The sequence below is a fragment of the Misgurnus anguillicaudatus genome, chromosome 17, assembly GCF_027580225.2.
Source record: "Misgurnus anguillicaudatus chromosome 17, ASM2758022v2, whole genome shotgun sequence".
Classification (NCBI taxonomy): domain Eukaryota; kingdom Metazoa; phylum Chordata; class Actinopteri; order Cypriniformes; family Cobitidae; genus Misgurnus; species Misgurnus anguillicaudatus.
In genome coordinates, this window is record NC_073353.2 from 1738742 (window position 1) to 1750874 (window position 12133).

At 41.6% G+C, this 12133-nt stretch overlaps 1 protein-coding gene across 1 annotated transcript; it reads right to left on the minus strand.

Annotated features, from left to right (window-relative positions):
• Positions 1-173: 173 nt before the first annotated feature.
• LOC129455429 (retrovirus-related Pol polyprotein from transposon 412) lies at positions 174-3472 on the minus strand. Its single transcript, XM_073854831.1, has 2 exons — positions 766-3472; positions 174-535 (listed from the first exon to the last, which is right to left on the minus strand). The coding sequence occupies exons 1-2, from the start codon at positions 3468-3470 to the stop codon at positions 520-522; spliced, it is 2721 nt and encodes a 906-aa protein (XP_073710932.1). The 5' UTR covers positions 3471-3472; the 3' UTR covers positions 174-519.
• Positions 3473-12133: the final 8661 nt, after the last annotated feature.

Consider the following 12133-nt stretch of genomic DNA (forward strand, 5'->3'; position numbering starts at 1 on the left):
TCCGAGGTGTGCGTATATTTACACACATTTCTAAGTATAAGTGCAATTTGATAAATTCCACACTTTGCGTAAAACTGTTCCTACGCACACTTTACGCACACTTCTGTGCGTACGCACGCTTGATAAATGAGGCCCCAGGAAGTCAGATTCATGTGCAAACACTCAAGAGTGTATTTATTACACTAGTGGTAAAAGAAGACCGCCAATAGAATAAAACAATAAACAAAACTAAATAATTGAAGAAGCAAAGTTAAATGTAAAATGAGCAACAATGAATTGTCCTCTCTCCAAAGAGATTAAAGGCCAGACACTATTCTGGACTCACAAAAGTCTCAAAGGCACATTCAACCCACTGGTTGCTGGAAAGTCTCTGTTCTGCTGGGCTAACTGGTTGGAAGTGGTCTGCTCACGGATATCCCTCCTTGCAGACTGAAGACCAAGCCTTTTTATCCTCCAGGCACTGAGTTCTGATTGGGCACACCTGCCACCACTCACTCAATTAACCAGGCACACCTGCTGCTACTCACTCATGTAACTGAAACAAGAGGAAAAATACTAATAGCCGTAAACACAAAAGAAACTAACACACCCCAAACCATAAACATATATCAAGGTCATAACACCCCCTCCCTTAAGATCAAAACCATAGTTTTTGTAAACAGGAACCATCATCATTAACAAATACACCATATATTTCTTAACAGTTATAATCAACAATGGTATATCACTTATGTTTTACTTATAACAAGTTAAGATTAATCTCACCCACGAGACAGAGCATCGGCAACCACGTTTTCAGACCCTTTTTTGTGTTGGATATTGAGTTGAAATCCCTGGACCATTAAAGCCCAACGCATCAGACGCTGGTTGTGATTGTACATCTGATTCAGGAAAACTAATGGATTGTGATCAGTATACACGGTCACAGGAGATGGGCTGGAACACACATAAACCTCAAAGTGCTGTAACGCTAATAACATGGCCAGCGTTTCTTTCTCAATGGTGGAATAATTTAGTTGATGGCGTTTGAACTTGGTTGAGAAGTATGAAACAGGATGATGCACACCATCTTCTCCAACCTGTAACAAAACAGCTCCAGCTCCAGTACCACTAGCGTCCACCTCTAGCTGGAAGGGAAGAGTAAAACTAGGGGCAGCCAACACAGGAGCACTGCACAACAGGGACTTAGCGGCAGCAAAGGCATAATCACATTCATTAGACCATACAAACGGTATTTTTGGACTACAGAGCTTAGTCAGGGGAGCCACTACCACTGAGAAGTTCTTACAAAAACATCTGTAGTATCCTGTCATACCCAAGAAACGCTGTAACTCTCGTCTGGTGGTAGGGACTGGATAAGCCAATACTGCAGCCACTTTGGCTTCCACCGGTCTAACCTGCCACTGCCCTACCTGCTTTCCTAGATAAGTGACAGTAGCCCTAGCAAAGTCACATTTGTCTAGGTTAAGGGTTAATGCTGCATTAGCTAGCCGATTAAACACAATTTGCAGACTAGAAAGATGACTTTCCCAATCATTTGAATAGATCACTACATCATCCAAATACACATTACACTGGGGTATATCTCCCAACACTATATTCATAAGTCGTTGGAAGGTGGCCGGAGCATTTCTCATGCCAAAAGCCATCACTGTATACTGGAGAAAATGATCTGGAGTCACAAAGGCTGATATGTCAGATGCCCTATCAGTCAACGGGACCTGCCAATATCCTTTAAGAAGATCCAGTTTGGTAATAAAAACAGCAGAACCAATGCTATCTATGCAATCTTCCATACGGGGTAATGGAAATGAATCTGGAATCGTGACTGCATTAACCTTCCTGAAATCTGTACAGAACCGAGGGCTACCATCTGACTTCGGTATCAGCAAACATGGTGAACTCCATGAGCTACTGCTAGGTTTTGCTAAACCATTTTCTAACAGGTAAGTAGTCTCTTTCTTTATCAACTCCCTTTTTCCAACAGGACACCTGTAAGCATGCTGCTTGATTGGAGTGGCAGAACCAACATCAACATCATGCTGTAGCACATTTGTACGGGAGGGTACATCACTAAAAAGCATAGGAAATGAGTTGAACAAAGTAAGTACATCTTTCTGCTGAGTTTCAGTAAAGTAGGACAGCTTTGACTCCACGTTAGCTAAAAACTGTGTATTAGATAACCTACCACACTGTTGCCCCTCGGATACTACAGTCAAACCATCATCTCCTTCAGTACCCATGGACACACTGCTAACCATAGAAATGGTGTCAGGAACAGTCGCTTCCACGCTGCATTTCTGCTCCCCTTGATCATTCTCCCTGGAATGGTAAGCCTTCAACATATTAATGTGACACAAACGTTTTTTCCTCCTGCGCTCAGGGGTGTGAATGACATAGTCAGTTTCTGAAACTTTTTCCTCCACCACATATGGACCTGAGAAACGAGCGGAAAGAGAAGAACCAAGCACAGGCAGTAATACCAACACCTTGTCACCAGGCTGGAACTTACGCTCAACAGCGTTACGGTCGTACTGCTGTTTCATACGAACCTGAGAAGAGGAGAGAGCTTCTTTGGCCAAAGAGGTGGCGCGATGCAAACGTTTCCTACACTGTGAAACAAAGTCTAATACATTAGTCTTAGAGGAGGAGCCAGCCACTAACTGCTCCTTCAGCACTTTCAATGGCCCACGCACATTGTGACCAAACACAAGCTCAGAAGGACTAAATCCCAGGGACTCTTGTTTAGCATCCCGTATTGTAAACAATACAAACGGCACCCCTTCGTCCCAGTCCTTCCCTGTCTCATAACAGTATTTCTTTAGCATCGACTTCAAGGTTTGGTGCCAGCGTTCTAATGCTCCCTGTGATTCTGGATGATAAGCACTGGCTACAGAATGTGATACTCCTAAAGACCGCAGGGATTGTTTGAAGGCTCTAGACATGAAGTTGGTTCCCTGATCAGTTTGAATAATCTTGGGTAAACCAAATGTAGTAAAGAATTTAGTTAATGCTTTCGTGATAGCTGGTGCTGTTATTTTCCTAAGAGGAATTGCCTCTGGAAAACGAGTTGACATACACATAACAGTCAGTAAGAATTGGTTACCAGCTTTTGTTCTTGGCAATGGACCCACACAGTCCACCAGAACATGCTCAAATGGCTCACCAACTGCAGGAATTGGTCGCAGTGGAGCTGGATGCACAACTTGATTGGGTTTCCCCACTAACTGACATACACTACATGTGTTACAGAATTGAGTTACCTGAGATTTTATTCCAGGCCAGAAGAAGTGTTTAAGGACACGTCCATAGGTTTTTGTGATACCTAAATGACCAGACCACGGGTGTTCATGAGCTAATCCTAGCACATGCTTACGCCAACTAACCGGAACTACTATCTGATACACTGTATCGAAACCCTCACCTGTCTCATCTGTTGCTGCACTGGCATGCGGAGCCCACTTTCGCATCAATACTCAGTTTTCTACAAAAAAACACTGACCTTTTCTACACTCATTTAAGTCAGCAACAACTGCAGCAAAACATTTTTCCAGTGAAGGGTCACTTTTCTGTGCACCAATGAGTCCCTCACGTGTTAACGGCAGTGGTACTTCAGAAGTGACAAGAATTTCCGGAACTATTTCATAGACCTCTGTCGACTCTCCATCATCAATCATCCTGTCCTCAGAAAAAACACAAGGAAACATAGAGTCAGACAAAGTTACCTCCTGATTTTTTTTTCGAGCTTGGGCCCTAGTCAACACACTGACTGAGCAGAGTTCTGGATATTTTTGAACCAATTCGTCTGGCTCACTCTCAGAAATGGGTACATTCACAACTTCAGGGTCAGGATACACTTTACCTCCCGCAATGTCATTACCCATGATGAATTGTACTCCATCAACAGGAAAACAGGATCTTACAGCTACAGGGAACCAACCAGAAACCAGTTTAGATTGGACATGAATGCGATGAAGTGGGGCTGGCACATAACACATACCAATACCTCGGACAACTGTACTGACATCACAGGCTGACTTAGCATCTAAAGGCAAGACACTAGAAAGAATAAAAGACCGCGACCCACCAGTGTCACGTAGTATAGTGACCTGCCGCTGATCTTCAACCTGACCTGTGAGTGATACAGAACCAGGAAGGATGAATGGTTTAAAACATTCATCTGGCTCTTGTAAAGGAGTAGGCTCACTTCCAGAAGTGACAGTTTTAATTAATCCCACTCCCTTCGGCTGCTTGATAACTGAACCTTGCTGCTTTTGTTTCATAGTTATACAATCTGCTATGAGATGACCAGCTTTATGACAAAAAAAACACAGTCTATCCGTTTTTGCCCTTGAGGTAGAGTTAGTTAAACTATCTCTGGGTACATGCCTGTCACTAGACTTCTTGCTAGCACTAAGATTTGAGGAAGAGACTGAGGAAGAAATCGATTTACTGAAGACACCCTTGTGCGTTAAAGCAAACTCATCAGCTAACATAGCCGCTTGCAGTAAGGTAGCCACTTTCTGTTCATTCAAGTAAACGACAATCCTCTCAGGCACACAGTTTTTAAACTCTTCCAACAACATCAACTCCCGTAAGGAGGAAAAGTCTTCAACTTTACAGGCCGCACACCAACGATCAAACAAAGTTACCTTTTCCCTAGCAAAGTCTGCGTATGTCTGGCTAACAGCTTTACTAAGGCCCCTGAACCGCTGTCTGTAGGCTTCAGGCACCAGCTCATAGACCCGCAAAACTGCGCTTTTAACTTTATCAAAGCACAAACTGTCTTCCACTGATAATACAGCACAAGCCTCCTGAGCCTTGCCAGTCAACTTGCACTGAAGCAAAATGGCACAAACATCCTTTGGCCAATGAAGAGCTACTGCGATTCGTTCAAATGCGCTAAAATAGCCTTCTACTTCTGATTCTCTAAACGTAGGCACCAGTGCTATGTTTTTACTCACATCAAAAGTAGTGTTGGATGACGACCGAATCTCAGGGGAAACTGAACCAGGCTGGGCCATAGCTTGTAACTCAAGCCCACGCATCTTAACAGCTGTTTCTGCCTCCAAGCGTTTCAACTCTAACTCTCTACGTAGCTGGAACTCATGCTCCCGCTCCTCCCTGTCCAGCTGTAAACGAGCTAATCGGACTTTCAGTCGAGCATCATCTCGTGACGAGGAAGAAGACTCTACAGAATGCGGTGCAAAACGAGGTAAAGTAAAAGTTGGCGTGGCAACCTTAGTCTGCTCTAACTTATCTGTTACCTCTACCTGGACTTCTGAGGAGATCTCACCTGCACCCAAGCTAAGAACTCCCTTCTGCATTAACCCCCTTACCACAGCCTCCTTCATTTCTTTTTTCACTAAATTACTGCTGACAGATATACCAAAGTGATTAGCAACAAAATGTAAATCAACTTTCCGACACAAGTCAAGCTGATCTAACATAGGATTCGCTACAAACTCTTCCCTATTAAAGACAGCCATGCTAGCCACTCACTAGCACCACTATTATCCACACTACTATTAACCTAATCCAGATACGGATGTAACATCCACACACCCAGTGGTACTCACCATCCAGCGCTTTGTGCAACACCACACTTCCCCAGTTCCTGCCTATCACTTCTTTTCCTAGTCTATCTTCTGGAGCGTGCCGGGCTCGAGGCGACTTTAAAGGCACCAACTTCGGTGGCCGAAACCCCGAAATGCCTACCCCCGCCAGGGACTTTAATCCCAACCCAGGATTACTCCGAAAATAAAAAAGGCAAAACAAAAAATGATGTCCGAAGGAAGAACTATTTCAGTTCAGCTGGACACCCCTAGCCTAAACTAGGGAAGTTATACAAGTGTTCACAACCCTGGACAATGACAAAATGTTACAATCACTCAATACCAACTAGGCACAAATAAATCTGATCTCCTGTCTCCTTTATATCCCGGACGAGCCCCCAAGTTGTTACATTTCTCCCTATGTTAAGTCCAGGGGGAGGAAGAGCAACAATATTTAAAAAGATAAACCAGGGCAAAAAGAGACCAGGAAGTCAGATTCATGTGCAAACACTCAAGAGTGTATTTATTACAATAGTGGTAAAAGAAGACCGCCAATAGAATAAAACAATAAACAAAACTAAATAATTGAAGAAGCAAAGTTAAATGTAAAATGAGCAACAATGAATTGTCCTCTCTCCAAAGAGATTAAAGGCCAGACACTATTCTGGACTCACAAAAGTCTCAAAGGCACATTCAACCCACTGGTTGCTGGAAAGTCTCTGTTCTGCTGGGCTAACTGGTTGGAAGTGGTCTGCTCACGGATATCCCTCCTTGCAGACTGAAGACCAAGCCTTTTTATCCTCCAGGCACTGAGTTCTGATTGGGCACACCTGCCACCACTCACTCAATTAACCAGGCACACCTGCTGCTACTCACTCATGTAACTGAAACAAGAGGAAAAATACTAATAGCCGTAAACACAAAAGAAACTAACACACCCCAAACCATAAACATATCTCAAGGTCATAACACCAGGTCTCCCATATGGGAGAATCAGTGCTCTAACCACTAGACTACAGAGGATGAGTTGAAGCAGGGCTGACAAAATCTGCTCCTGTTTATTGCTGCCTATGCTCAGACTGTTGGCTTGTACAGTCAGAGTTAAACCCACAAATACATAAAAACTATCAGATCTAAAGAAGATTTGTTTGCTTCTTTCAAAACCCAAAGACACTGTTGGCATCTGCTGTATCATTTGCTAATTTTATGTCCAGGAATCTTTCTCAAATTGAAACTTACATGAATCCATTTTGCTTGAAAGCACTGATTGTTATGTCCAGAACTCTATATAAAATTTGAACTCAAATGTCCAGCAGAAACCTTAAGCCCACATAAGCTATGAAGACTGCTTCAGGAGACATAGGAACAGTAATATAATGAACAACCTACTGGATTTGGGTAGGCAAAATAGAATTTGAAGGCTATAAGCTGCCCACAAACTCTATCAGAGCTAAAGAAGTGACTACTTGTCAATAGAGAACTCCACTTAAACCCTGTGGGACTGGAACCCAGGTCTCCCATATGGGAGAATCGGTGCTCTAACCACTAGACTACAGAGGATGAGTTGAAGCCGGGCTGACAAAATCTGCTCCTGTTTATTGCTGCCTATGCTCAGACTGTTGGCTTGTACAGTCAGAGTTAAACCCACAAATACATAAAAACTATCAGATCTAAAGAAGATTTGTTTGCTTCTTTCAAAACACAAAGACACTGTTGGCATCTGCTGTATCATTTGCTAATTTTATGTCCAGGAATCTTTCTCAAATTGAAACTTACATGAATACATTTAGCCTGAAAGCACTGAATGTTATGTCCAGAACTCTATCTTAAATTTCATCTCAAATGTCCAGCAGAAACCTTAAGCCCACATCAGCTATGAAGACTGCTTCAGGAGACATAGGAACAGTAATAAAATGAACAACCTACTGGATTTGGGTAGGCAAAATAGAATTTGTAGCCTATAAGCTGCCCACAAACTCTATCAGAGCTAAAGAAGTGACTACTTGTCAGTAGAGAACTCCACTTATACCCTGTGGGACTTGAACCCAGGTCTCCCATATGGGATAATCAGTGCTCTAACCACTAGACTACAGAGGATGAGTTGAAACCGGGCTGACAAAATCTGCTCCTGTTTATTGCTGCCTATGCTCAGACTGTTGGCTTGTACAGTCAGAGTTAAACCCACAAATACATAAAAACTATCAGATCTAAAGAAGATTTGTTTGCTTCTTTCAAAACACAAAGACACTGTTGGCATCTGCTGTATCATTTGCTAATTTTATGTCCAGGAATCTTTCTCAAATTGAAACTTACATGAATCCATTTTGCTTGAAAGCACTGATTGTTATGTCCAGAACTCTATATAAAATTTGAACTCAAATGTCCAGCAGAAACCTTAAGCCCACATCAGCTATGAAGACTGCTTCAGGAGACATAGGAACAGTAATATAATGAACAACCTACTGGATTTGGGTAGGCAAAATAGAATTTGAAGGCTATAAGCTGCCCACAAACTCTATCAGAGCTGAAGAAGTGACTACTTGTCAGTGGAGAACTCCACTTAAACCCTGTGGGACTTGAACCCAGGTCTCCCATATGGGAGAATCAATGCTCTAACCACTAGTCTACAGAGGATGAGTTGAAACCGGGCTGACAAAATCTGCTCCTGTTTATTGCTGCCTATGCTCAGACTGTTGGCTTGTACAGTCAGAGTTAAACCCACAAATACATATAAACTATCAGATCTAAAGAAGATTTGTTTGCTTCTTTCAAAACCCAAAGACACTGTTGGCATCTGCTGTATCATTTGCTAATTTTATGTCCAGGAATCTTTCTCAAATTGAAACTTACATGAATACATTTAGCCTGAAAGCACTGAATGTTATGTCCAGAACTCTATCTTAAATTTCATCTCAAATGTCCAGCAGAAATCTTAAGCCCACATCAGCTATGAAGACTTTTTCAGGAGACATAGGAACAGTAATAAAATGAACAACCTACTGGATTTGGGTAGGCAAAATAGAATTTGTAGCCTATAAGCTGCCCACAAACTCTATCAGAGCTAAAGAAGTGACTACTTGTCAGTAGAGAACTCCACTTAAACCCTGTGGGACTTGAACCCAGGTCTCCCATATGGGAGAATCAGTGCTCTAACCACTAGTCTACAGAGGATGAGTTGAAGCAGGGCTGACAAAATCTGCTCCTGTTTATTGCTGCCTATGCTCAGACTGTTGGCTTGTACAGTCAGAGTTAAACCCACAAATACATAAAAACTATTAGATCTAAAGAAGATTTGTTTGCTTCTTTCAAAACACAAAGACACTGTTGGCATCTGCTGTATCATTTGCTAATTTTATGTCCAGGAATCTTTCTCAAATTGAAACTTACATGAATCCATTTTGCTTGAAAGCACTGATTGTTATGTCCAGAACTCTATATAAAATTTGAACTCAAATGTCCAGCAGAAACCTTAAGCCCACATCAGCTATGAAGACTGCTTCAGGAGACATAGGAACAGTAATATAATGAACAACCTACTGGATTTGGGTAGGCAAAATAGAATTTGAAGGCTATAAGCTGCCCACAAACTCTATCAGAGCTAAAGAAGTGACTACTTGTCAGTGGAGAACTCCACTTAAACCCTGTGGGACTTGAACCCAGGTCTCCCATATGGGAGAATCAGTGCTCTAACCACTAGACTACAGAGGATGAGTTGAAGCCGGACTGACAAAATCTGCTCCTGTTTATTGCTGCCTATGCTCAGATTGTTGGCTTGTACAGTCAGAGTTAAACCCACAAATACATAAAAACTATCAGATCTAAAGAAGATTTGTTTGCTTCTTTCAAAACACAAAGACACTGTTGGCATCTGCTGTATCATTTGCTAATTTTATGTCCAGGAATCTTTCTCAAATTGAAACTTACATGAATACATTTCGCCTGAAAGCACTGAATGTTATGTCCAGAACTCTATCTTAAATTTCATCTCAAATGTCCAGCAGAAATCTTAAGCCCACATCAGCTATGAAGACTTTTTCAGGAGACATAGGAACAGTAATAAAATGAACAACCTACTGGATTTGGGTAGGCAAAATAGAATTTGTAGCCTATAAGCTGCCCACAAACTCTATCAGAGCTAAAGAAGTGACTACTTGTCAGTAGAGAACTCCACTTAAACCCTGTGGGACTTGAACCCAGGTCTCCCATATGGGAGAATCAGTGCTCTAACCACTAGTCTACAGAGGATGAGTTGAAGCAGGGCTGACAAAATCTGCTCCTGTTTATTGCTGCCTATGCTCAGACTGTTGGCTTGTACAGTCAGAGTTAAACCCACAAATACATAAAAACTATTAGATCTAAAGAAGATTTGTTTGCTTCTTTCAAAACACAAAGACACTGTTGGCATCTGCTGTATCATTTGCTAATTTTATGTCCAGGAATCTTTCTCAAATTGAAACTTACATGAATCCATTTTGCTTGAAAGCACTGATTGTTATGTCCAGAACTCTATATAAAATTTGAACTCAAATGTCCAGCAGAAACCTTAAGCCCACATCAGCTATGAAGACTGCTTCAGGAGACATAGGAACAGTAATATAATGAACAACCTACTGGATTTGGGTAGGCAAAATAGAATTTGAAGGCTATAAGCTGCCCACAAACTCTATCAGAGCTAAAGAAGTGACTACTTGTCAGTGGAGAACTCCACTTAAACCCTGTGGGACTTGAACCCAGGTCTCCCATATGGGAGAATCAGTGCTCTAACCACTAGACTACAGAGGATGAGTTGAAGCCGGACTGACAAAATCTGCTCCTGTTTATTGCTGCCTATGCTCAGATTGTTGGCTTGTACAGTCAGAGTTAAACCCACAAATACATAAAAACTATCAGATCTAAAGAAGATTTGTTTGCTTCTTTCAAAACACAAAGACACTGTTGGCATCTGCTGTATCATTTGCTAATTTTATGTCCAGGAATCTTTCTCAAATTGAAACTTACATGAATACATTTCGCCTGAAAGCACTGAATGTTATGTCCAGAACTCTATCTTAAATTTCATCTCAAATGTCCAGCAGAAATCTTAAGCCCACATCAGCTATGAAGACTGCTTCAGGAGACATAGGAACAGTAATATAATGAACAACCTACTGGATTTGGGTAGGCAAAATAGAATTTGAAGGCTATAAGCTGCCCACAAACTCTATCAGAGCTAAAGAAGTGACTACTTGTCAGTAGAGAACTCCACTTAAACCCTGTGGGACTTGAACCCAGGTCTCCCGTATGGGAGAATCAGTGCTCTAACCACTAGTCTACAGAGGATGAGTTGAAGCAGGGCTGACAAAATCTGCTCCTGTTTATTGCTGCCTATGCTCAGACTGTTGGCTTGTACAGTCAGAGTTAAACCCACAAATACATAAAAACTATCAGATCTAAAGAAGATTTGTTTGCTTCTTTCAAAACACAAAGACACTGTTGGCATCTGCTGTATCATTTGCTAATTTTATGTCCAGGAATCTTTCTCAAATTGAAACTTACATGAATCCATTTTGCTTGAAAGCACTGATTGTTATGTCCAGAACTCTATATAAAATTTGAACTCAAATGTCCAGCAGAAACCTTAAGCCCACATCAGCTATGAAGACTGCTTCAGGAGACATAGGAACAGTAATATAATGAACAACCTACTGGATTTGGGTAGGCAAAATAGAATTTGAAGGCTATAAGCTGCCCACAAACTCTATCAGAGCTAAAGAAGTGACTACTTGTCAGTGGAGAACTCCACTTAAACCCTGTGGGACTTGAACCCAGGTCTCCCATATGGGAGAATCAGTGCTCTAACCACTAGACTACAGAGGATGAGTTGAAGCCGGACTGACAAAATCTGCTCCTGTTTATTGCTGCCTATGCTCAGATTGTTGGCTTGTACAGTCAGAGTTAAACCCACAAATACATAAAAACTATCAGATCTAAAGAAGATTTGTTTGCTTCTTTCAAAACACAAAGACACTGTTGGCATCTGCTGTATCATTTGCTAATTTTATGTCCAGGAATCTTTCTCAAATTGAAACTTACATGAATACATTTCGCCTGAAAGCACTGAATGTTATGTCCAGAACTCTATCTTAAATTTCATCTCAAATGTCCAGCAGAAATCTTAAGCCCACATCAGCTATGAAGACTGCTTCAGGAGACATAGGAACAGTAATATAATGAACAACCTACTGGATTTGGGTAGGCAAAATAGAATTTGAAGGCTATAAGCTGCCCACAAACTCTATCAGAGCTAAAGAAGTGACTACTTGTCAGTAGAGAACTCCACTTAAACCCTGTGGGACTTGAACCCAGGTCTCCCATATGGGAGAATCAGTGCTCTAACCACTAGACTACAGAGGATGAGATGAAGCCGGGCTGACAAAATCTGCTCTGGTTTATTGCTGCCTATGCTCAGACTGTTGGCTTGTACAGTCAGAGTTAAACCCACAAATACATAAAAACTATCAGATCTAAAGAAGATTTGTTTGCTTCTTTCAAAACACAAAGACACTGTTGGCATCTGCTGTATCATTTGCTAATTTTAT